Source organism: Antennarius striatus, chromosome 11 (genome assembly GCF_040054535.1).
Source record: "Antennarius striatus isolate MH-2024 chromosome 11, ASM4005453v1, whole genome shotgun sequence".
Lineage (NCBI taxonomy): Eukaryota > Metazoa > Chordata > Actinopteri > Lophiiformes > Antennariidae > Antennarius > Antennarius striatus.
In genome coordinates this window covers 8,677,823-8,705,000 of record NC_090786.1, presented here as the reverse complement: position 1 = coordinate 8,705,000, position 27,178 = coordinate 8,677,823, and the positions used below count along the sequence as shown (strand labels likewise).

Below are 27,178 nucleotides of genomic sequence, written 5' to 3'. Positions count from 1 at the left end.
TGATATTTTCGGAGGTCATCAAGCAAGTAGCAAGTAAAAGGAAAATAAGTGCTTTGAAATTGTTAGCAAAGAACTGTGCTTTGTATATGCTCCCTAACCAAGACATCACTCTTGTTATGACTGCCACTTTGTCGTTATACTGTCATCAATCAAGAACCAAGTCAATTTTGGTGTGGTTCTGGATCTCTCTTGTCTTAGCACTATCATCTCACAGCAACAAATGTCCACATTTCTGGGCTTTTTTTGTGGAGCAAGCATGTTCTCCCTGTGTATGTGTGGATTCCCCCTGGTGTTTCCTCCCGCCACCTAAAGACATGCAATATAGGTCAGCTAACAAATAAAAAGTGCCCACAGGTGTGACTGAGTTGAGTGCTGCTAGTAGTTTTTCTTTCAAGGAAGCCTGCTAAATCGTCCAGGGGGGATCCCTGCCTCTCTCCAAATGCTGTCTGGAACAGGCACTAACACATCTGTCACTCAAGACTAAGGATGGTTCAATGTTATGAAGGACAATAATTTTTACTTTGTTTTCTCAAATGAATATGTGAAAAAAGTTGTGATTTGTATTGATGCTTTATTATTGGACCCCGTCCCAAAGGTTACTGTAAAAATGATGAGTATTTAATCACACACTTTGCTACCTGTCACCAGGACTGATCTGAGGCACAGAGACGGCAACGTGAGTCAGGTTGTTAGTGTTGCTGCTGACTAAGTTGCTGTTACTGTGTGTGTGTGTGTGTGTGTGTGCGTGCGTGCGTGCGTGCGTGCGTGCGTGTGTGTGTGTCTGTTGCTGACTGGTGTACTGTCAGCTGTGTATCAGCCATCGTGGCACCCACAATGCACTTTCAACTTTTCTGGGATCATCTCTCCCGACAGCCAAATGGTGACATCAGCCTTGAGGAAAAACATGGACATACACAAACACACAGACACACATACATATGCACACAAGTTGCTGAGATGACCAATCAGAGGAGGTGTCAGAACTCAGCAAAAATGACACCAGCAGGAAAAGCTGTGCATGTTCTTCCTCCCACATGGTCAGCATGACTACAGCATGTATGTTTTGTTCACCTCTGCGAAGGAGATCATTTTCACCAGCTGTTTGTTTGTTTGTTTTGTTTGTTCCTCCTTAGCAGGTGTGCACAAAAACTTCTCACATGTGTTCATGAGGCATTTGGCAGAGGAGAATAAAAAAAGTGGATTCTGATAAAGGGTTGGGTGATCTAGCGGTCGCCCCTCTGGTTGCCTTTAGAATTAACTGATATCTATGGTTACAGTAATTGCACTTAGTTATGATTTAAAGTCCTTGATTCATCTGATTGGTGGGAGTCAACTGAATATTTTGGCAGCAAAGCATCACCCATATCATGTGCTGGCAGCCTTGAGAAAGAGAGACATTTCATGCAATGTTACCATGATGCCAATGTTGTTATGAGTCAGCCACAGTCTGTTTTACAGCATTGGGGATGCTGCATTCACGACTTAAACAGAATTAGAAAAATACGCTCTCCAATTCTGACAAAATGCTCAGGTTGGAGTCTTTCAGAGCTCTGATTCACACTGACCTGACATTTATAATGTTTTGTAGTAGTCTACTACTCTTTACTGGGGAGTATATGAGTATTGTTGACGATTTCCCAGAGTCATTTATACCGGAAAACCACACATTGTTAAACCAGACAGTTTGAGGAATCTGATTGTCTTAAATTTGAGTTTTGCATTAATTCTTTTATTGTCCACCACTTCATCTGCTGTAGCAGGTCGTGGAGAGCTGGAGCCTATCCCAGCTGACTGAGGGCGTGAACTCAAATAATTTAAACATTTGTTTTGAGTGGAAGTAATTGCTTATGGTAACTTGATGGACTAAAAGCAAGTTGAAGTAACTGCATCAAACTATTATTGAACTAGATCATCATTGAATCAGGAAAGGACATGGTGGGGAAGTGAGTAACGCTGTTGCCTCACAGCAAGAAAGTTCCAGTTTCAATGTCTTTCTGTGCCGAGTTTGTACATATTTTTATATGCATATTTTTTAAATTAAAGTGTAATTGTATTTATACACAAATCCTTTTTTTATTATGGAATATTTTCGTTTTTGTGGATAGTTTTCCTACATACATTTCTGACTGGATTTTACGACAAAAAAAAACAAAGAGGGGAGATGAGGTGAGACTGCCAAAAAAGATTAAGTAAAACTCATAGTTCACCTGAAGGCTGGAGCTGCTGATACAGGGAGCAGAGTACACTGTGTATGTGTGTCTATGTGTGTGTATGAGAATGCAGACAGTGTGTGTGTGTGTGTGTGTGTGTGTGTGTGTGTGTGTGTGTGTGTGTGTGTGTGTGTGTGTGTGTGTGTGTGTGTGTGTGTGTGTGTGTGTGTGTGTGTGTGTGTGTCTTTAGGTGTGTTTGTGTGTGTCCTGCTCCGTTGGCTGATATAGCCAAACTAAGTGACTGTACCCATCAGTCAAGGTTGTGTCTTAATATAGGTTTAGTCTCTACTCAGCTGCAACCTTGACACCTGGTTGTGTGCGCACTTATGGTTCTATGTAGATTCAGTGTGTTGTACTGTACTGCACATATATATTTATATATATGTGTGTGTATATATATATATATATATATACATATATACATATATATATATATGTAGTTATATAGTTTATTTATTTATTTTAGAGCAAGTAGGGATTTTCATGAAAATGTCAGTCAAAGATTTTTTTGCTGCCCTTTTTAAATTAAATAATATTTAAGTTAAAATGCTGTTGTCTGCAAAAAAAATAAATAAAAAAATTTAAAAAATTGTTTGCTAGCAGGATGGTATTCCAACTGCCAGCAGTCATTTAACGGCTGTTGCCTTTACCTACTCTGACAGCTAAACAAGGATGAGTAAAACACAGTTTATCATAAAGCTCTCACCTCGATTTTGTGTATGTGATATAATATAGTGGAATAATCTGGCAAATTAACCGCCTAGTAGCACCCCCCGCCCCATCATCTTGCGTGATGCTCAAGTTTTGTTTTGTTACACAAAATTTATCCTTTGTTTTCTGTAACTTGCAGTTCTCACTAAGGTTGGAACTCAAGGTTACCGTTTTAAAGCGCACAAGGGCATGATTTGTTCTGTGGTGCCATGCAGGAATTAAACAGCAGGTCAAAAATAATCCAGGGAAGACAGTAGCGAGATCATCATTTACTCATCTCTTTATCAACCTCATGGTGGAGAGATGCTGCTCTTAACCTGTGTGAGAAAGACAGACAGCAGCAGGAAAAGCTTCAGTAATTTTTTGTTTTAAATGTTTCTCTCTATGTGACATGATAACATGGTGATTTTCAGGTCTGTTACATCTTATGTGAAGGTTTGATGGTCACTGTGTTGACAACTGCTGGTGTTACTAAACTAAATGTGACTCCAAGCTAACAAACTGAGTAGCCATTCCACTGCTCTGAAGTCTTTTTTCAGACCATGTCTGACTGGATTGTCCCCTTAAACTATCACGACCTCAGGGACTGATGCTGCCTAATGGCTAAGTTAGTTTTGCTCCTTTTCTGAATTATTTTTAAATTAAATCCTATGATTTTGGTGTGTTTCTTTTTTTTCTTTTGGGATATTGGCAATTTCCTTTCACCTAAGGCAGGCGATCTTTGAACAGCCTTTAGTCACAACAACCACAGTGCTTTCTGACAGTAAAACATTTTCCAATGTTTTACTGCCACATTCTGGTAGTCCTGCTTGTGTGAATTCATGCGTCCCCATTCAGCGACCTGTTACCTTGTTGCTGCCTGAGGGGTAGCTGACTGTTTCAGCATCCAGTAGTGTTATGTTTGCCAAGCAAAAACGCCTTAATCCAAGATACTGTTACACCACTACAGACTCAAATGTGTAATAAACTGTGTTTGTAGTGTAGGGAACATCGACCTAAGACATATAAAAGAAATATAGTATCCGCATTTGTATTGTTGATCGGATTAAAGTAAATTCCTTTCTCTGACAATTTTCCTGAGCGTTCTTCATCCCTCCCTTCTTTTACTTGCTCCCCCTTCTCTCTTATCAGACATCTTCCATGTCTAGATGGCACATTTGGTCTTTCTAGCTAGCCTGATGTTAAAGGGTGACTTTGGATGAATACTGCCCTTTAATTTTTGCATATGTACTGAGCCATCTTTACATCTGTGCATGTTTAGCTATGGGTTTTGTATAGGTGTCTGTGTCTGCATTAATGTGTGTCTTTGTATATGTGTGCTGTGTGTGTGTGCCTACCCAAACCAAGGGGGTTTGGGTAGGACAGATGGCTCCTGGTTTGGTCTCGTCTGGTGCTCTCTGCCTGCCAAAGATCAAGTGAAACAGTCAAGCACCCTGTGCTTCACTCAGCCCTGCAACGACCAACATAACACGTCGTAATAATGTAATAACAAACTGTTTTGTAGATGACTTTACAAGCTTTTAAATGCCGAGCTAGAACCTGGAAAAAATGACATTTACAGCAGCTTTGGTTTGGTTTCTTTGACATACTATTTGACATTGAATGCATGGGCATGTTCGACTGGGAAATCTTTAGGTTATGAGTCAGAGATCTGATAATATTCCATTGCTTCAAACGTGGGACTTGAATAATTGCAATATTACATAGTCATTTTAAACACACTGATGTGTGTGATGTATGTATGTATGTATGTATGGTATGTATGTATGTATTTATTTATTTATTTAACATTTTATTTTTCATTTAGTTTGAAGGAAAGTTCAAATTTAAGACAAACAAGACCACGAATTCCTCATGTCAGGGATAGGTAAAGCAAATTTCATGCAGTTATGGTCACACCTGAATATACTTTGTTGTTTGGACAGAACTACCTGGATTTCTAACTGTGGTGAATCCACACACAAAGCTGGACTGTAAATGTGCTTATTAAGTCTTGGTGACTACTAAAATGTGATGCATGTTGAAGACAGAGGAAATCAGACATTGAGTTACTTTGCTCAAAAAGGTCAGAGGTTTTCCAATAATCACTACATTTGGGAGAGTGATGGGCAAACTGGGCAAATGAACTATGTTGTATTGAATGCAGGAGTGAAACAAACAATCATTCTCTAAAGCTTTTCCAGAGTACATCCACTTACAGCCAGCTGTGGGGCTGTTTAGGTGGAAGAACTGATTGGACATGCCAGAAAAAGCTTTAAAATACCTGTGACAAGAGAAAACAGAGATGTTCAAGGCTGACAGCTGAGTATGGGTGAATGAAGCAAAGGAAACAGAATACAATGCATGCACAGAGTTTTGGGGAAGTGGTGGAAGAAATTTGATTCTTGCAATAAACTGGACCTCCTCCATCTTCTATTTTCATCTGATGTCTGAGTAACAGATATCTACCCTAGAGCAGGGGATGATAGACAACCAGGTTTGAGATGAGCAAAATTCACATTATTTTTTCATCACATTTTTTTATTCACATGTCCCATGTTCCGTTTTCCATATGGCCATACACGTGCTCACCGGACAGCTCACCTCAATTTCAGCTCCAGCAGATTGTGAGCGCGGCCTGCTGTTCACACAAGACTGATTGTTATTAGGAATAGTAATTTATTTCTATTTATTTCTTTTTTTCATCTATTTAGTTTATCTTTTCGGACGTGTGATTACAACAGATTTTACCACCTTAATTTCATTTGCAACATCAACAACTGACGGGTAGAAGCCATTCAACAAAACAAAACCTGGGTTTTGGTGAAAGATGTGTTCAGTGTGTCAAAAAGGTTGTGACATTATGTCTAGGAAGCTACGAACATTAACACAATCATCATCATCAGCTCATAAAATTATGCGTAATTCTAATGATTTTGTGTGACGTAGCAGTAACCACTTTTAATGCATATGTAGTGTTGTCTCTATGATACTGTATCTCCTCTCCAGTTTATAAAGCTTTTTAGCAACTTTGAGCTGATCGTTTTGGGTTCACTCCCATTCTTTCTAGTTCTCACTTTCTGCTTCAACGCTATAGAAAATATCTGAACATTATATTAAGTTTAGTGACAATGTGGCTCACTGGTGAAGCACCAGATATTTCTCTCCATTGGGGGCGGCCAAAGCAGAGATAAAAGAAGGGTGAGTAAGGTGGACGTGAATGTCACTCCAAATTAAAGCCTATGTTTATTTCCGCAGGGCACTAGATATTTCAATGCTCATGTCATGCCCCTGCTACTTTTTGCTGATGAGAGATTTTTGCAGATTCAGTTTTCTTTCTTATGTCAACACTTATGACCAAAATATGTATAATTATACAAGTTCTGTAAAGGATACCATTTGATTAAGTCATTCTGACATTATTTATGATGAGATCAGGCAAAAGGTGAAAACATGTAGACAAACAAAAATTAATTCTGTTTGTGCATGGATAGCTGATTTAATGAAACAAATAAATTTGCATTGTAATTTTTGAGGACTGCTGTAGAATCGTAGTGATTTAGTTGTTTCTCCTTAATGGATTTATTTTATTTGCCATCTGAAATATGTGAAGGACTTTATTATTCCAGAAGAGGTTTATAAATAAAACACTGTTTGCAGGTCTCCTCTGACCAATGGGAGGATCAATCTGCACCCTTTTACAATTAATATAAACCTAAAACCATAACTTATTATGAATCTGAGACCACTATGATGCAAAAATGTTGTTTTATGTGGCTGTGATGCAGGAGACTGTCCACCAGAGTCTGCTGCAGTTCAAACTGAGCCGAGACGAGGAAGAGCAGAAGGGAGGACAGGAGGGAGGGGATTAATGTGGCTTTGCATCAGATTTAATTAAAGTCTGTTTAATCATTCAGGTTTTGTTGGTCTCTTGTCACCATTTCATCATTTGCACTTTGTCCTGTTTTCCAGCACAGTCTTTCCTCTGCTACCATTTCCTGTTTCTATCTCACTCTCTCCTTGTGTCCATCAAATGGACTTTCTTTCCTTTGCTTTAGGTTCCCTCTTTTCTGTCTCCTCTTTTTCTAATCTTTTGTTTTCTCCTTGGCTCTAATATTTCCTCCCTTTTCATTTTACCTCTCCTCCTCCTCTGTTTTACCGTCTCACCTTTGCTCACCTGGAGCCTGTTTAGGGTGACTTTATGGCGGGACAGCCATTGATCCAGCTCAGCGCACTAATGTGTTGATTTCACCGTTACAGCTGACGAGTCAGTAGGATGAAATCCAAGACAACATTTAAGTTCTATCACCATCTGTGTCAGCATAATAATCCATTGTCCTCAACAATAAAAAAGAGAGGAGACCTCTCATATGCAGCATTGGTGGATTCCATGTGATAAAAACACTGTGAATAGATTTTCAGGTATTAAAAGTAATTAATCTGGGGATACTTTATCATGCATGATGATGTCTTTGATTTCCACATTCACCAACATTCACAGGTCACTGATTCACCTACTTCCCTTTTCCAGTTCCTCTCTTCCTCCATTCCTCTTTCTCCCATTTCCATCCTTCAACTCAGCTCTCTCCTCCACCTCTTCCCTACCTCCTCCCGGTTTCATGTCCCAGGTGACAGAGCGGAGCTGTGCCCTTGAGCCGGCTCCATGCAGCCGGAGCAGTAAATATCATTCTGCTCGTTGTGTGTTGTATGTTCTCTCCAGCTATTAGGGATGCTCCCCAGAATGAGGAGGATATTTTACAGCTCCTTTGAGAGGGTCGAGCTCATGCATGTTTGTGTACCAAAAAAGGAGACAATGAGTTTACCCTTTAGCAGTTCCCATTTCAATTTCCTTCACTGATATACCCATTTTTTTTAAAGCTGGGATGTCACAATTGAAGGCACAAAAACTGTCTGTAAATATCATTATCTGTGGATATTAATCCAAAAAGTCCTTGGTAAGTAATAATTCAATATATTCTAATATAAAATAATCTTAGATTTAGTCATTGTAACATCAATGATATATCTCACACAGTATTAAATCTGTTATATTTACAGCTGTGTGACATGTAAGCACATATGAATTATTGTACCCATAACGTGTTGAGCTGGGCCTTATTAAGGAAAAACAGCTCAGACGTAGAGTGACATAGGATGACTTGACACACTGACACATCTGTAGTTCATCTTGAATTCTACTTGATGTACATCAAGCTGTGATAAATACTTGTGCTTAAAACATCATCCGTCTCTTGAGAGGCTCCTCGTCTCAGATCCCTGGATTTTCTTCCCAATAGAAAATAGAAAATGCACTATGCTTTTTATAATTCTCTCTCAAAAACAAAACAAAACATTGGTTTCTCACCAGATATTAAGTTATGGTTTAGTTTCTCATAAAGCAGAATGTACAAATGGACAAAACAAAAATGATAGGAAACCAGAAAAGTATGCATGATCACTTATTGGAAATAAGGAATTGTATTTTTTAAAAAGCATATATAGACAAATATACAATGAAATATTTTTCACATATCGACTGTCTCTATGTTTTTCTCTTGCTAATTAATTGAAAACCTTAAAAACAAAATTGCAAATAACTAAAAATAAATTAAACCATAGTATCTCTTATTCTCCAAGATAATCTATCAATGCTTAATGTGTGTGTGTGATTTTTGATGGCTGTTAATGTTGGAATGGCTGAGATTTTCTTTGTGTGTGAGAACACAACTGTGTCAAAAGAGATAATTTTCCTCTTTTGTTGTAACCTCCCTCGTATCCATGGTAACAGTGCCATTTCCAAAGAGGGTGTGTTAGCAAAGGGGCTCTAGATCCACCAGTCACACATGTTCAAATCATCCCTTCTGGTCCGGAGCATCTGCCACTCCCTCTGGCAGCTTTCACGTACACTACTCTGTCTAGCGCTCTATCGCTCACATGAAAGTTGATAATGCTACGGTGGCATTAATCTGGAATAGTGACAGGACATAAAAGCAGTGGCTGAGGGATGGATAGCTGCATGTGACTCCCTCTTGTGTCTGTGTGAACCAGTATCTCGAAGTGTGTGATCTTCAGCCCTCCTGCTATAAATAACAATTATGGGCGTGATACTGATGAAACAAACTATCCTTAGAATGCAGTAGGTGGAAGGAGAGCATGACCACACCGCAGTACATCACTGGGAATTTCCACATCCTGCAAGTTAAAGGCCACAGCATTTGTTTACACATGTGTTAAGACTGCAAAAAAATATTTATCAGATTATCCTCAGTAGTACCATTATCTTTAAGACGTTTTCCATATCAGTAGCGTAAAGGTCACAGCTGTGGATGAGATAATGTGTGGGTTTGACTTTCATGCCAGACACTAAGATATTTTATTCATCCAACCATCTAAAATTCTACTTTATTTAGTGTAAAGATTGATATTTAAATGTTTTTGTTATGAATATAAAGTTAACCTTTGATCCTTTTGACAGGATCAGACGCCCATGGTTAGAACAATTAGTCCCAATAGAGCTAATATGGAAAATATAGCATTACTCCCCTGAAGGTAGGGGGGATGGTCCCCCAAGATAACATAAATAGATCATTACTGCACACAGGTGTAATTACCCAGGATCAAACATGTAGCATGGTCATGCTGTATTTTACGTTTTACGCCTTTCCCCCTCTGCTGGTGTAGATACTGTAGATGTCGGATCCAGACATTTACCAGGAGAGGATCAACTTTACCTGTCTGTAATGTTCCTGCCCTGGAGCTATGAGGAGAAATCAGAGGGGGGCACCCCCCCCCCATCACCAGCTCCCACTCAGCTAACTGCATTAGGACGTGCCTGCTGTGGGGTGAGAGGTGGGAGGGTAGAGGGTGTCCCTGTTACCAAAGGAAAAGCCCCTAATCCTCTGTTAAGTGTCTCCACTGGCTGCTGGCGACCCCCACTGGTCCACTTACCCCAAAATAGCATCTGGTGTTATTGTTATGTATCTCTGCTGTTAGGATTCATGCACCCACCCTTTTGATGGGACATGTACAATTACTGCTACTTGCTTCCCTGCATTGAGATCCCTGCTGGTTCATTTCATGCAACCAGGTAGAGCAAATCTCAGTCTGGACATGTCTAGCACCCCCTCACACCCCCATCCCCACGCCAGTCTTTGTTTAGGGAAAAAAAAGGCTGATAAGCAGGATGACAATAAAAAGCAGTATGCTGGCAGAGACGAGGGAGGCAGGGAGAATAAACCAGAGCGGATGAGTGGGAGGGAAAAGGGGAGAGTGGGTGGGATAACAAGAGAGTAGAGGGAGAGGGGGGAGATGACATATCCAGTCGAGTCATTTTAGCGAAAGTATTTGTTTCAGCGTCTATTTTCAGTTTGACCCTTCTCACTGCTCGCCTCCCCAACCTTGGATATCCTAAAAAACACCCCAGACTCCCTCAAAGTAAATGAAGGTGAGGAAGAAAAGAAAGGAGGCAGAGAGGGAGGGAGAAGCCTCAGCTATTATGGTAAGTCAGGGTGCTGCCTGCACCCTCCCCACTCAAGGGTTCTTGTTAGGGCATAGGCCACCTTCTGTAATGCAGCAGGCATTAACCCTGTACATTCATGAAAAACAAAAAAGATGAGGATAGTGAGGGAACAGGAAGGGTGAGAGGTAACTGAGGGGATTTGTGTGTCCTCGCTGCAGCGTGGAACACTGCAAGATGCTCATCGCTTTGTTTGCTCACCTCTGGAGAGTCAGATAAACCCCCTCTCCTCTTCTTTTTCCCTCCCCTGCTCACTTATTTTTCTAACGTGGAGGGCATCAACCAGACAGAAGAGGCTGCTGCATCCATGACTTCAAGTGTTGGCATCTGTTGGTGTGCTGGGATATTTTATTTCTTTTGGCACTTGACCCTTCCCGCTGAGTGCAGTGGATTTCAAAGAAGTTGAGATATGTGGCGAGAGCTAACTGAGTGACTGTACATGATGGGTTTACTGGTCATTCTGAGGTCAGGTTTCACTCCTTGTCGTTCAGAATAGAGAGACAAGGGGGGATAGAGGTGAACATGGTTGTAGAAGAGAGTACACTTTTCCTCCCTCCAGTGAGTAATAGTTTCATCCTCATTTTTTTCTTTGTGTTTTTTTTGTTGAAATTACTATTTATTATCTTAGTGCTCTTATGAGGTTTTTTTAAATTGAAAATGGAATGCCTTCTCTCAATTATCTTTACAGTGTTTGTCTTGTAATAACATGCAGGTGTGTTTTGTGCACGCATCAAGAAACTTGGTATTTAGAAAATTCCTTCAACCTGTATGTTCATGTTTTCTGTGTGAAGTAGGGGTATGCATTAATAATAATTAGTAGGTATGCAATATAATTATTTGGTCCTTTTTCTTCCAAGGAAATAGTTTGATATATTTTAGCTTGCGTACGCATGGATTTATAAAAATATCAGATGATTCATAAATTTAAAAAAAAATTTGAACTGAGGTTAGACTAGCTGTTTCTCCCTGTTTCTAGTGTTCTAAGATAACCTAATCATCTCCTGGGTACAGCTTCATATTTATTAGGTGTTTTTCTTCATTCTTGTCAGTTAGCAAAGCACAAAATAAAAAAATTTCTGCAAAAGGCCATTAAAGACCAGTTACTGTGATACAAGTCACAATATGATAAAAATATCCTACAGGAATGGTCACCTGTTTGCAGCTCTCTGGATCTGGAGACCTATAGTGTTTAGCCCTCCATCCTACACCTGTTTTACTTCACTCTTACTGCTAAGCCATAGAGGCAGCAGCGCTCCAGAAACATATTGTGTGAGCTGAAAAAACTGAAGCATTTAGGAGCGAAAGAGCTAGACAATTCAAGAGTTGGTATTAACATTAATAATGCAAAAAGTTTAAACATTGCACTTCTGTCTTTAAATGAAATGTCTACATGCTTTGTTTACATCTTGTGTCTACTGCCTCCAAGCAGTCTAAAACAGGACAGAAAATATTCCGAAGCTCTCAAAAGTTGCACAGGTAGAGCTTAAACTGGATTCTATTGTATATTATACATTGTTTTAATTGTATATTATATTGGCTTTTAAAATGAGTCAACCTCTTTGGTATGTGGAACCACTTGCTGACATCACAGGAGGCTCACATCTGTGGAGACTCCTATAGATTAATATTCATTCCACTGCCAGTGTCGCAGTGGAATGAATTTGTCCATACTTTCTAAAGCTTAAAAATGATTTTCTAGTAAAACATGTTGATAATGATTTTGGGGGCATTAATCCATCAATAGCTTAGCTGTATTTAGCTTAGATAGATAAAGACAAGTCAGGATATGATGAAGAATTCAACAGTGAGGGAAATGTGATGTTAGACAGTGAGAGGGATGGATGTGGTGTTTGGTGGAGGCCCTTTAGCTCTGATGGTTGTTGTCAATTGTCTCTGGATGCCTCTAGCTTTGTGCATGTGAACCCCTGTCTGTTTTGTGCTGTCAGGAAAGAAGGGGATAAAGTGAAACAATGCAGTTGTTGCTGGTCTGGCTCTTCTCTTCTTTCAACCGGTCTATTGCAGGGACATCAACATGTGTGTGCATGTTTGTTCTAATGTTTGTTAATTCTTTACACATATTTTACATCTTAGAGATAAGTGTGTGCTGAGGTATTTTTTATGGATGCAGTTCAAAAATGATGCATGCATTTTTCTGTGAATATATGCTCAGTGTAGAGAGCCAAACTGTTGCAGTCAGTCCACCTGAGGATATCAGGAAATATCCTGTATCCCCCTAGACGATCAGAGGAGTCATGAGGAGCAGTTCCATGTGCTGATTTGACAGAAATAAAAATGAATCTTCTGCAGCTGCCAAATCTCATACATCACAAATACAAACTTCATATTCTCTGTTTGAGGTTATGTTGCATACTGTGACCCACTTTCTCAATGCTTATTGCTTGTGTGCATCATATATTTTGCTATACTGTGTGGCTATTACATGGAAATCAATATGTCCTCAGTACATCCTGGAAGTGAAATTGAAACATGTGCCTTATTTGCAGTCTCCCAATTCTACTAGTACTGAAACAAATGGAAAACCAAACCCTTTTGTTCAACACTCAAACACACCTAGAAATACTTATGGGGCCAATTAATGTTGTACAAATGTCATTGAATTATTTTTATAATCCGCCTAGTAAAATAAGGTGTTCAGACTGTATATAATGTTGAATTGTTACATGATTAACTTAGGTAAATATATCAGTCAATATCCATAATATATAGCGATACAAACATGATTTACAGTGAACATCATGGTCATAAACATAGTTGTGTGCTTGGTATTTAACTGCATGAATGAAAACTGACTGAGCTGCTATTTTTCAGGTAAAAACAGAAAGAGTTAGCAGCTTGTGGGTAATCCGCCCGAGTCCCTGGGTGCTTTAGCTTAGCGCCACAGGGTGGTGCTTCCCTGTGCTTAGTTGACATACGTATATGTATTACAGTTGTAACTGTCCACAGGCCTGCTATTAATCATCAAGCAACGTCCACAGACATAACAGTGAGAGTGAACTGGTGGTTTTTAAAAAGCATCTACATATGCCATTAAGTGACCAACAGGCATTTTTAATAAGAAGTAAGATTGTTAATTTTTGCTGTTACATACCCTGATATTTGAATATTATTTTTACTTGTTACAAGGTAACTGGGAATAATAAATAAAGATTCTTTTTTAGCTTTTTCTGTTGCCATTTCTGGGTCTCTCGCTCATTCTCTCCCTTCATTCTAACATTAGATTAATACTTTCCTTCTGGCTTAACCTAGTCTTTAATGGCACCATTTTCTTTGGACCTCTGATCTGTGGAGGCTTAATGATATTTCTCTTACTAATCTCTTTGCCTGTCCCACATAATGCTACATTCACAAAGACTTCAAGATCCCTCACTTTAGACATAGATGGTTTGTGGATAGAGTGCCTTATGATATTTAAGAGACCTAAAATAACTTTTGAAATATGCAGGCATTAAAAATACTATAAATTCTGCAGAGAGAGCATGTGCATATATGTTATATCATCTTATACCAGCCTATCTGCAGGGACAAACCAATCACTGGCCATCTATTAAACGTCTGCATTAAATAAAGAGCTCTGTAGTGTGGCTGACTCACATGATATTAAATGGTATAAATAACTGTGTAGTTGTCACATACGCAAGGTTTTAGAGCAGCAAGACATTTTGTGACACTACTTAAAGCCTGAGACTGAGAGTAGTGGATCACACAGGCATGTGTCACGCAGCATGGCGCTCACTGTGGGCACAGGTCGATTATGTAAGAGACGGAACAGCTGTTGAAATGTGCACCAAGAGAAACATGACCACAGATACACACAGATATTTTATTAGATGGATGGATGGTGTCTTGAATGAATAAAGAATGAATGAAGCTGAGTGAAATTTTAAGATTGGCATGAAATACTGCAGAAATAAACATGCATACAGATAGTCCTCATTGTATGGTACAGTAGCATGTAGCTTGCCTTTAAAGCAAAGGAAGAGGAGAAGGATGGGGTAATTATTGTCGGTGAGGGGCATTGTTGTCATCAAAGAGATGGTCACCACTAACACTATCATCATTTTTTCTTTATCATCCATGATAAACAGTAAAGTATCCAAAGCCTGTTGCTCTGAGATGCTCCAGGAGACAACGACAAACAAGAACAAGAGGGGTAGTTGAGTGTTGGAGATGCGCGAACACAGGGGTGCTGCTCAGTGGGGGTTGTGGCAGAAAGGGGACCTGCAAGACAATAGTTAGATATGGCAGTGCTTGTTTGTTCGCATCTACAAATGTTCGTAAGTCAAATGTTTGTCAAATCTTTTCAGTGTGTGAAGTTTGTTCTAGGGAAGTGATATGGGGAAAATTGTTAATTTGTTGCTGATAACATGGACTACATCATTGTAAGGCGAGTAAATTAAAAAATTAAAAATCATCGGAAAAGTGCAATAAATTTATTTCAGAGTTATAGTTGGGGTGTGAGAGAGCGGCAGGAGGGAGCCACAGTGTGAACTGAAGTATGTTTAGTTTTTCATGTCAAAGAGTTATGATACTCATGTTCATTTGCAGTATCCACATTGTCTAAAAACCTCTTCTAGACAGCAGGAGAATGAGGAGATCCACGGTACTGCATTGGGTGTTAATGGGTTTTCACAGTCAACAGTCTAATTCACCATGCAGCTCATCTGTATTTAATTCTTTTACACTTTGCTACTCTCAGTTGATTGCCTACAACAGCTTATAGCACCATCATCTTGAAGGATGATGGAGCACCACTGAGATGTCATTTTATCAGTTCACAATTCCTACAATAGCTAATTAGTCTTACTCTGGATGAACAGTCCTGTCCCATAGTGACTGGATATGTCGTGAGAAACATCTTTTGCTGTAGATGTTCTCATTTTGCACATGCTTTCTCTGCCAGGGGCAAAGTGTGTTGTGTTGTGACTTTTCTCAAGGCCGCGAGAACAGAAATATCATCAGCGTTTCATTGCTCTCTAACAGTCCTCTGGGGGTTAGGGGTATGGAAAAAGGACAAAGATGTTTCTAGATGTTGGCTGATTGCCTGCATGGAGCTTAATGGTCTCTTGTAATCAGGAAATGACTTGGTTTCCAGTTAATACTGCGTCAAGTACCATTATTTTGTTTGTGTTTACATGAGTGTCCGCAGATGCAAATATTTCCCTGTAAAAATTTCGTGCAGTTTATCAGTGTAACAATCTCATGTTGGATGTCTTGTGCAAATTGGGACTATTTCTGGAAAATCACAGCAGAGGGGGAGGTGAAGAGTACAATGTTGTTTAACCACTGAGTTGATCCCAAGTGTCTTTAGTCGCATGGCTAAATTTAGCAAGACTGGACTTTTGATAATTCAGGAGGAGTTTGTTTTTTGAGCCTGTGTTATGAAGCAGCACAGCTTCTGGGGTTCCTGCTCTCACCAGCTCTATTTTAGTTCTACAAAATGCTCTCTGTTAGACTGTTGTGAAGGAGGAACATAAAATTTGCAGGATTTGCTATTTGCCACTTTATATCTAAGTCAGAGTTCTGCCAGTTAATATTGAAATAGAAAAGAAACATATCTTCCCTTTGGTCTAAATGTTTTTGTATGTACTTTCATCCTTCTTTCAATCCCCCTCCTCCCTTTCCTTTCCTCTCACACATGCGCAAATGTACACGTTATGTTTGTTATAGGGGCAAAAAAAATGCTTGCTTCATCATTTTATTTTGGTGTGCAAAGCCTTATTTCTGTAGTGAAATAAAGGACACCCAAGCAGAATAGAGAATGCTGTGCTTTTTCAAACAACGGTGACATAAACTCTCAACTGCTTTACTGGTGGATTCAGACGAAGTTTATGTGGAAAGAGAAGGTCTCAGCTGCAGATGTTGACAACCCGCTCTCTTAACCTTTGGGAATCAGACATTTTTATGTTCATCTACATCCTGGAGGAATCTGTTGGATGATGGAAGAGGACGATGATTGTTGGGATAATGTGTGATTGCTACGTTGACTTGTGTCGATTCACCTGAAGACTTATACAGTATATTGATTTACAGTTAAACTATTGTATGTCTTTCTCATTTCCTCTATCCTATGATGTTTTTTGGATGTGTGGGGAACTATGACAGAGTACTATCTGGTATGATAAATCTTGTTTTTGTGCATCCATGTACCTATATGTGGCTGGAGCCTCACTGTAATCACCTCATGTCTCTCCCTTGCTCTCTCTATATTTCTCTCCCTTTTGCCTTCTTTCACTCTTCTCTCCAGTCTGACAGTAATGCCAGTTACCTGCGAGCTGCCCGGGCAGGAAACCTTGAAAAGGTTCTTGACTACCTCAAGTCTGGGGTTGAAATTAATATTTGCAATCAGGTAAATTTTCTTTACTTGTGAGATATGCTTGTGTGTGTTTGTCCTCATTTGGGCATCAAGTTGTGTTTTTTTTTTTTTTTAGTTCATAAATATACTGCAGCCTCAGCTGGATTTGAAATTGAGATCTCAAGGGATCATGTCTTGCATCCTTGATGAAACATTTTAGAATTTTAAAGCTGTTCATTATGTCTAATTAAACATGTATCTGATAGTGTATTCTAGTGCCTGAGGTACCAACTAAACATGTGTCCTTCTCAGAATGGTCTGAATGCTCTCCATCTAGCCTCCAAAGAGGGTCATGTAGAGGTTGTTGCTGAGCTACTGAAGCTTGAAGCTGCTGTGGATGCAGCCACAAAGGTAAGCCCCAGACCATCACTGAGATGATGTTATGGGAGACTTGGTGCTGCACCAAATGTGGCTGCCCTAAAGAATTAAACAGCATGAAGATACTGCATGACTGTTGTAGGTGTGCTCACTTTAATTAGTGTTGCCTATTGCATCAATTTTTAATGCTCCTTCTGGGGCTTTATAGAAGCTGGTGAGGAAAAAAAAAGTTAAACTATAATGCTCAGAAAAGTTCAGTACAATAGTAACAGAAAGTATAAATGTTAAGTGAGTGTTTTATTTTATGTATTGCATAATGAGATACTGTACATACAAGTGAGATATGTCAGGGAAAGTTTTCTCCTCTGAAGTACTGTATCTTTACTCAAGTTAAGCAGCAGTTTAGGGGGAGATATATTGAAAACATGATCCAGATTTGAGTTCAGAAGGCATTCAGTTCCATACAGTCATTTCTGTCCAGCTCTCTGCCACAGGCCATGCGCCTCGCACTGATATTAACAAGAGAAATAATGAAATATTCAAGATCAAGGACAAATTCTCCCCAATTAAAGCCTCACTTTTTTGGGACCCTGGGGAATTCTCACCCCTTATTTTTTGCCATGGTGCAACACTAGCTGTTGGAGATTCTGTATAATTTCTATCTAATTTGTTTTCCCAAGTTCTTTTTAGAGGTCTTGAGATTTTCTATCACAATGTAATGATGCTAATGTACATACATTTATATTAGAATGATGACCATGTCATTATATCCAGCCCTTTGATAGCCATATACATTTATAAAACTATATCATAAAAGGGTGACATAGTAGTAGTTTCATTTTCAAACTACCATTGTATGAATACCGTAATGTATAGTCTGTAAGGGAAATAATAAGCCTCCTGTAGATTTATTTAAGGCAGCGGCTCAACATGGGATTGTTCATGTGTGGGCTAGGCATCGGAAGTGACACATTGTTGGCAGTTCAGGCAGGAGGATACCAGAGCTGGATCGCCAATGATGTACAAGTGCGGGTGGCGTGAGGGGATTCTCTGGGGCACATCCATAACAACACGCAGACAATAATAACATCCACACTCACACACACATAAGCAATATGGTTGGACAGGTGGGACAGAGCTTAACACACATTCCTGTGGTTGTTCCATGTAATCTAGAAAGGAAACACTGCTCTGCACATAGCCTCACTGGCTGGCCAAACGGAAGTCGTCAAAGAGCTGGTCAGTAACGGGGCCAATGTCAACGCACAGTCTCAGGTAGGACACAGTGTGCATGCACACACATGCATGCACGCATGCACGCACACACACACACACACACACACACACACACACACACACACACACACACACACACACACACACACACATAAACACAATGTCAAATGGACAGAAAGGTCCTGATGGTCTACAGTGAATTTAGGACCAGAAACATCTCAAATGTGAACAAGGCAGTGTTACACACATTTATTTAATTGTGTCACAAAGTCACTGACATTGAGGGAAGCACTCAGTGGAAAGTTCCTCGCTGACAGCATCTGGACACACGCCAACCATGCCTCCCCCAGATACTGCTGACCTTGCATTTTTCATTTAACTCTGTCAGATCAAGGTGAGTGGAAATTTCTAGACATCCAACAGAGACGTAAGAGCAGCTCAAGGGTCTTCCAGACTTCACCAGAAGGAGACCTTTTCTATACCAGTATCAAACACTCAACGATGTCAGTAGTGATGATATAAACTTCATCTCCTAAGGCATATTGGGACATTTTACAATGCTTTCAATACATTCACATCTATAATTTCATGCGTTGCATGCAAAATGTTCAGTTGGAGCTGATTTTGTGTGTAAATATGTACTTTTTTGTGTTTGGTGTAGAATGGCTTCACTCCCCTGTACATGGCCGCTCAGGAGAACCACCTTGAGGTGGTACGGTTCCTTCTGGAGAACAGTGCCAGCCAGAGTATAGCCACTGAGGTACTGTGTGTGTGTGTGTGTGTGTGTGTGTGTGTGTGTGTGTGTGTGTGTGTGTGTGTGTGTGTGTGTGTGTGTGTGTGTGTGTGTGTGTGTGTGTGTGTGTGTGTGTGTGTGTGTGTGTGCGCAGTGTGTCTCCATGCATTTTCTCTACCTCTGTCATATAGGGGTTTATATGTGTCATACTAACCATCTCCTCTGTTTCTTTCCTCCGTTTATCATCCCGTCCCGACTCACTCTGCATCTCCTTGTGTCTTCATCTGATTCTGTCTTTTCTTTACCTTCCACTTCTCCTGTTCTTTGTCTCCGTCTCACAAATGTTCCTCTGTCTACCACTACTGTCTTTTCACCATCCTTCTCATTACACCCTTCTCCTCCTCTTCTCCCTTGGTCCCCATCTCATCATGAGGCACGGGGCATTGCTTCATTGATTGGTAGTGTATGGTGGTGGAGGCAGAGTGACCTTGATTGGGTCACAGATGAGGTCCCTCCAGTTGCTGCCTCTTCTTCATGGCTGCTGCAGGAGATCCTGCTCTGATTTACGTTCCTCAGGCGGTTGAATCTGTACACACATCTACCAGTTCTCACTCATGTATACACCAATCATGTGCACATGCAAAGATCTAATATGGATAATGGAGTTCCGCAGCAAGTCTACAGTGTACAGGTTCACATCTATAGACTGTACATTGTAGAACAACAGTTGCTGTTTAAGCTGATATGCATATACACATAACAAGAATATTTTTGCAGACAGGAAAATGTGCTAGTATACATGCAATTAAGCCATATTGTTCTATGCACACACAAATTGTTCAGTTCATCCACACAAAGCAAACAATGACCTATTTCCTTCCCATCCTCTCATGATGTAAATGTACAGGCTTGGAAATATACAGTTGCTTCAGCAGCTGTGTGACACACAGTGATATTTTGCTATCCTAAATACTTCAAGCAGTTCAGCCAGTCTAAAACGTAAACCCCCAGCTAAAGCATTCAGTCTTACTTCAATTTAATGAATTGCAGTGCTTTTATAAAAGCTGGTTTAATTCATGTTTTGACATGAAGTTATGTCAATAATTGTGCAATTTATCCCCAAATGACTTCTCTCTACCCTCATATGCAGGATGGCTTCACCCCTTTGGCAGTGGCTCTCCAGCAGGGCCATGACCAGGTGGTCTCCCTGCTGCTGGAGAACGATACAAAGGGCAAGGTACGCCTACCTGCCCTGCACATCGCTGCCCGCAAGGACGACACCAAGGCCGCGGCCCTGCTCCTGCAGAATGACCATAATGCGGATGTTGAGTCCAAGGTGTGTAGCAATGCTTTTACATTTTACAGTCTATCGTGGATCAGTATGGAGTATAATGGTTTAATGCACTTTTTTTGTTTCTTGCTGCATTTTCTCTTTCTTCATTGGTTCAAGTTGCTTTTGATTCCCCTTATGGGAGAAGGAGAAAGGAGTGGTACATTTGTCTTGTTTAAGTGTCCGTCTCTCACGTAAATCTAATCCATCCAACCCTCTGATACCAAAACTGACTTCATTATTTTGTACTGAGCTCCTTCTCCTCTCTGCTCCTCCAGTATGTGTTGGTGGAAGTTTTCTTCTGTTTGTGTGGTTTTTTGGGGTTTTTTTTTGCTGGCTAACTGCCCATTTTCTCCTCTCTTGGCTTACTCTGTAGATGATGGTGAATAGAACAACAGAGGTACACGTCTACTCTGTACATTACATAATCTATCCATCACAGCTCATATAAGCTCTAAAAAGCCCCAGCTACAAACACTTATCACTCCTAACTTTACAGTGGTGTTTCTGCAGCCCTTTGTCACTTCCCTTTTCCCATTTTGAGCCAAATTCATCTTCTTCTCCATCTCTTCATAGACTCATGGCTTCAGGGATGATCTTTAGCCATACAGAAAGTCGGAGTAAAGGCGCATGTTTTTGCTAGGTTCTGAGGCTGAAGGCTTGGGTATCAAGGATTTCCTTAGTTGTAATAGTTTCATGGTGTCTAAACCTTTATTTCTGACTATTATGTTGGCAAATTCTTTGTGACTATTGACAAAATTGTCAACGCAATATGAGCTGAAAGAGTCCTGCCATGAAACTGATTAACATGATAACCTATTGTATGTTAGCATGAAAAGTGGTTATCATACAACGAAAGCAGCAGTTTGTCCATAACCTGCATGACAACCAAGTTCCCAAAGAGCTGTAAAGGAACCAAGCCTCCCAGCAACAGATGCCTTATCTAATTAGTTTATCAGCTGTGATCAGAGTTCTTTTTATCACCATCCCTGCACCAAAAGCATTTTGCATGGGACCAGAGCAACATGCTACATCAAGGCTGCTTCTATGTAAATTAAGGCACTGTTGTCACACCAAAGCCAAGTGGCCACCGTATGGGTGCCCGTTATCTTTGGAAGCATCTCTGGCTTTGGCAAGCTGGTCAGTTATCCGGTATAATTAATCCAAAATAGATTTGATGATATAAGACTCCTGTGACTTGGTAAACAAATTTGCCAAATACTGTCATGGAAGATAGAATAACTTTAATGCAGATTTTAATACCACCACGATTGACCATAAAAAAAATTCTCCTAAGGTTTGTTTGCATTTCCAAGCTGAAAGTTTAGTGCTTCTGGTTGAGACTTTTGAGGCACCAGATATCAGCAGAGTGGACTCAGATACATGAAATACTTGCACCTCGCTAGATAATTGGTTATTTGAAACTGAGATTCCACTGTCTACATAGGTTAGTGTGAGATTCATCCAGTCATTGGAGAGATCCAGTGTCCCTCTATTGCTTTGACAGCTGTTCCTGTCTAAGTCAGGGGTTTTGTCAGGAAATTGCTTTCATGCAAGATGTTAAACAAGAGACATTAGGTTCATTCGCAGGCTAACATTTGCGCACAAAAATAATCAATGTGTTGCAAATGATGATATGGATTTGAAGTAGTTAAATCTTTGTGAATTTTAACAATACTGTGACCTAGATGATGAAGTCATGGATTAGTTTTCAGTGTCATGACAAAGCATACTGAATATTTAATCTATTCATCAGCAAACCATTACCCCACATTTGATGCTTCAGTTGAAGGACTTTCTCTGCAACAGTGAGGAAAGTCAAGTGCTATTGCAGCATTGTATACTAGAGTGTGTCCTTGTCTGATGGAGTTCAGCTGTATATAGCCAAAGTCCTGCGTAGACTGCTACAAATCCCAAAGTCTGTCCTGACCTGAACATGTGGTGTGTTTCACAGTTTTTGGGGGGAGGGTTTTTGTCCCCCACTACATGCAAACAAATGTCTGTAATTTGTTTGCATGTTTGTGTTGTAGAGCGGATTCACCCCCCTCCACATCGCAGCACACTATGGCAACATTAACGTGGCCACGCTCCTGCTGAACAGAGGGGCTGCAGTGGACTTCATGGCTCGGGTAAGTTTTTCTGCCCTCCTGTGTTTAGGAGGGGAACAGCAATCATTTCTGTGCAGTTGTGAAAGGAACAGAGGATCATTTACTCAAAGTATCCTATATGAAATAAGAAAAACTCTAGTAAATCCAGTCTGAGCATCAAAACTGTGTCTCTAGGTCTTTTTTGCATTTCATGTGATTTTCTGCCATCCACACTGTTTAAGTCTACCTGGATTTACCAAAATTAAACTATTATAGTGGAATATGATTATTTTTTGATCCTGATATTAACTGTATGTTATAACCTAAGATTGTGTGGCATTAAATGTGTTTGTTTCCACTTAAGATGAGTGAAACAAGGACATTGTATCTGCTTGGTAAATAGAGTACACAGTTTGTATCAGGGCCATCCACGACTTAAAATATTTCTATTTTGTGAATGAATTTGATATTTGTGTAAATAACAAATTTCAGCATTTCCAAGAGAGATAAATCTTGAAAATTCCCTCCCTTCTCTTCTTAGAATGACATCACGCCGCTTCACGTGGCATCAAAACGGGGCAACAGCAACATGGTCAAATTACTGCTAGACCGAGGGTCCAAAATAGATGCAAAGACCAAGGTGAGCCTCTCGACCTGAGTAGAAGTCTTTGTGAAAGTAAGAAAATGAGATTGAGTCATCTTGTCCTCTTAAGATCGATCTAGTTGGATTATTTAAAAACACATTATCAGCTGGAACTTTGAAAGGTAGGAAAAAGGTGAAATATTTGTAATTTGGTGATGTTTCACAAACCATGTGCCTGACTGCAAGCAACATTTTTACATTAACTATAGTATAAATTTGATTTAATCCTCGAAGTTAAATATGCAAATATGCACAGAAAAGACTGGGAGTTTTTTTGTTAGCAGCACATTTTATGTTTTTCTGCTCTTTTAGGATGGGCTGACACCTCTTCACTGTGGGGCGAGAAGTGGCCATGAGCAGGTGGTAGAAATCCTACTAGACCGAGGAGCGCCTTTCCTATCCAAGACCAAGGTAGCTACGGGGACAATCAACTCAAAAGATGCTGCTTGATTAGAATACAAAGGAAAAGTCACAAATATATGCCATATTTTTTTCAGTGGCTGAATAGAATAGAATAGAATAGAGTAGAATAGAATAGAATAGAATAGAATAGAATAGAATAGAATAGAATAGAATAGAATAAAATAGAATATAATTTATTTATTAAAGTTAAATTTAATGTCAAACAAGATAAATATGATATATATTCTAATTTTCTCATATTATGATGTATAAACTAGATTTCATAGCCACACTCAGTCTATCATCCAGTCAGATAGCAAGCCTGCTGTTGTTGCTGTAGTGTTGTCGCGTTGTCTCCATAACGTGTAGGCGACCTCTCCAGAACAGCCTGTCTCCACTGCGTAGCCCTACAGTGTGACCGGCAGGACGACCAGTGTAACAAAGTAGACATTGTTGTAATGACACCGTTATAACAATGCTTCTGTAATCTTCCCAGCAACTTCTTTCACAGTCTTTCTATACAGAGGTTTGACCACGCCCTAACTTGTTGTGTCTGTCCATCTGTCTACGTGTCCGTCTGCGTGTGTGTTTGTCTGTCTCTCTCTTTCTCTCTTTTCCTGGCCCTTTCTATCCCTCCCTTGCTCCCTCTCTCTTTCTCTTTCCCTTTCTGCCCACTATAGAATGGTCTGTCGCCACTCCACATGGCCACTCAGGGGGACCATTTGAACTGCGTCCAGCTGCTGCTCCAGCATGACGTCCCGGTGGATGATGTCACTAACGACTACCTGACTGCACTACACGTGGCTGCCCATTGTGGTCACTACAAGGTGGCCAAGCTCATTGTGGACAAGAAGGCCAACCCCAACGCCAAGGCTCTGGTAGGGATAAAAAGGGGAACTTTTGGACCTCCACCAGCAAGAGCTGGAGGAGGTGTAGTGTGATCACAGATTTATGTTGTGTCTGTTTGTCTGCAGGACATCTGAGATTTAAAATTTGCCAATGGCTTTTGACGGTCATGTATAAGGGTAGATCTTGGGCAAAAACAGTTGAAAAAATATTGTTCTGTGTGTGGTGACAGCTTTTTGTTCATTTTTTCACTTTTTTTAACAATGCAACATCATAATACTAATTGGATGCATCGAAACAACAGTTAACGATGCTCCAGTACTTTACAAAATTGGTTTCCTATGTGGATCAAAGTATTTTGAAATTATTTTGGTTTGGTAACACTGGCTTTACAGGGTACTGACTACTTTGTAGTTTCAGCACAAGTGCCTCACTGAAATCAAGAGTCCCTTTCAAAAAGAAGATCTGTATCAAATCATAAGCAGATCATAGAGAATTAATTATACAAGACTATAAAGATCATATGAAACAATATACTACACTGATAGGACTTCTTGTGAAATACTATCTCAGTTGATGAATATTTTTCATCAAGCATTCAGCATCTCTTGCAAAAGATTTTTGAAAAGAGATTCTGCTCTTAAAGGATAACTTAATAAGTACTTGAATGTGCAAAGATTTAACTATTTTAATCCCTGAAGCATGTAAGTCTCACCTATGGGGGAGCTTGTATCAAGTATAGGTGGACATAAAATGAGCCAGTAAATGTGACATCATTGTTCTAAAGGAGAATAGGTCGTAACGACAGCTAAAACATACAACAAGAGATCCATAAGACCAAAAAGAGGAAATAATTGTGAATGATATTAAACAATGTATGATGTTAAGAATCGTGATCTGGAAGGAGAATTACTGTATAGATTAAAAGTTTCTTTTCACTCTTGAGGTTAACTGTTTAATTTTTTGTGCACCACCTATTCTATTCCTGGAGTAACATTTGCTTCCCCTTCAGCAGAAAACAGGCAGCCACACAATCTATCCTCCCTTTACTAAAGTACAGACTTTACACCAACAGTTTTTCACTTGTCTGTGTTTAGAATGGTTTCACTCCGCTTCACATTGCCTGTAAGAAGAACAGAGTTAAAGTGATGGAGCTGTTGCTTAAACATGGAGCGTCTATCCAGGCAGTCACAGAGGTACTGAGTCACATTCACTATTTTTTTTTACTGAACTCTACCTTGTGATTTTTGGTACCACAATTTGATTCTTTAAACTGTACTTAAACAATATTTTCAATTTTTCCAAACTGATGCATTTCATACATTTGTACTTATCTCTGTGTGAACTCAAATGCAGCATGTGCATGGTAATGATCAAGTTTTCTATTTCTCTACAGTCTGGCCTAACACCCATCCATGTAGCAGCCTTCATGGGCCATGAGAACATTGTCCATTCATTGACACATCATGGAGCATCACCCAACACCACAAACGTGGTGAGTGGATGATGTCTTATGGACTCTGTATGTCTCTGTGAGTTCAATCCCCACATCAGGGCATGTGAAAATCTCCTACTCCATCTGTATGCCTTACAGCGAGGTGAAACAGCTCTACATATGGCAGCAAGAGCAGGTCAGGCAGGCGTAGTCCGATACCTCCTAAAAAATGGAGCCAAGGTGGACACCAAATCTAAGGTCAGAAGATTTAGCTTCATTATCGGTCGATGTCTTGGGAAGAAAGAAAATTATAATATTTCTCCTTCCTCCTCTACAGGACGATCAGACAGCGTTGCACATCTCCAGTCGACTGGGGAAGGTTGACATCGTCCAGCAGCTACTGCAGTGCGGCGCTTCTGCCAATGCTGCCACCACCTCAGGCTACACCCCACTTCACCTGGCTGCCCGTGAAGGACACCAAGATGTTGCTGCCATGCTGCTGGATAACGGAGCCTCGCTCGCATCTTCTACGAAGGTTGGTCTGTTTGAGGATGTAATTTAGAGAATTTCATTAGCAGGACATCACATAGAACTAAAAGGAACGATCCAAATCTTAAGAACCACGCAAGTGAAGCACCTTCACTATTTCAGTGTCATGAATCATTAAAAATCGATGATGCAGTCAGCTGTGGATGGATAATGTCACATGTTGGTGGTAACAGCTTCATATATGGCTAATTGTGTGCATCAAGGTCAAATGGAGATGCAGAGTAGACTTTATGGAAATAGACATGCATGTGTGTGATGTGCTGCCAGGGGCTCTCTCTGAAGGTGACCTCTGGTAGTAGAACTGATTAACAAAGGGTAAAGTGTTGGTGCCTGTTCCCTAGCTCCTTTTTCTCTTCCATGTTTCACAGCGTAGATTGGGAATCACTGGGACTTCCATTTCCCTCAGGAAAATTTGACCTAATGTCTTAAAATATTTTCTCATACATACATACAGAAATGGAAATGATCATACTGCACTACAGACATTTATAGATCTGAACTACATCAGAAAAAAGGGCCTGTGGTTGAATCTTTCAGCATATCACATCATGTGAACATGTGTTTTTAAAACTAAATTTGTCACGCACACATACAGGTCGTGACACAATTTGTGAAACCATCACTTTATAATTAGAATAGAAAGATCTAAGTTAAAGTATGTTCCAGAGCGACAGGTTCCCCAAATTCTGTCACTTATATGAGAAACTATGTTTTATAAAGAAGGCTTTGATCTCAGGTCAGAAAGGACTGACTTCAAGAAATTAATGTAAGTATTTACTTCCTGTTTAAATTTTGGTCTACTGTCTTGCC

The 27,178-nt window shown here is 40.0% G+C and overlaps 1 protein-coding gene across 11 annotated transcripts in view; it reads left to right on the top strand.

Annotated features, from left to right (window-relative positions):
- Nucleotides 1-27,178, top strand: part of LOC137603639 (ankyrin-3-like) — a 107,499-nt gene that overhangs the window by 36,602 nt on the left and 43,719 nt on the right. For 10 of the 11 annotated variants that reach the window (XM_068327296.1, XM_068327295.1, XM_068327293.1 and 7 more), the window contains exons 2-14: nucleotides 16,682-16,783; nucleotides 17,042-17,140; nucleotides 18,284-18,382; nucleotides 19,005-19,103; nucleotides 20,227-20,412; nucleotides 22,437-22,535; nucleotides 23,035-23,133; nucleotides 23,449-23,547; nucleotides 24,219-24,416; nucleotides 25,482-25,580; nucleotides 25,781-25,879; nucleotides 25,979-26,077; nucleotides 26,157-26,354. In XM_068327296.1, the coding sequence (XP_068183397.1) occupies nucleotides 16,682-16,783; nucleotides 17,042-17,140; nucleotides 18,284-18,382; nucleotides 19,005-19,103; nucleotides 20,227-20,412; nucleotides 22,437-22,535; nucleotides 23,035-23,133; nucleotides 23,449-23,547; nucleotides 24,219-24,416; nucleotides 25,482-25,580; nucleotides 25,781-25,879; nucleotides 25,979-26,077; nucleotides 26,157-26,354 (1,575 nt within the window). Of the gene's footprint in view, nucleotides 1-16,681; nucleotides 16,784-17,041; nucleotides 17,141-18,283; nucleotides 18,383-19,004; nucleotides 19,104-20,226; nucleotides 20,413-20,782; nucleotides 20,807-22,436; nucleotides 22,536-23,034; nucleotides 23,134-23,448; nucleotides 23,548-24,218; nucleotides 24,417-25,481; nucleotides 25,581-25,780; nucleotides 25,880-25,978; nucleotides 26,078-26,156; nucleotides 26,355-27,178 lie in introns of all 11 variants that reach the window. The other variant, XM_068327285.1, reaches the window with a different exon arrangement.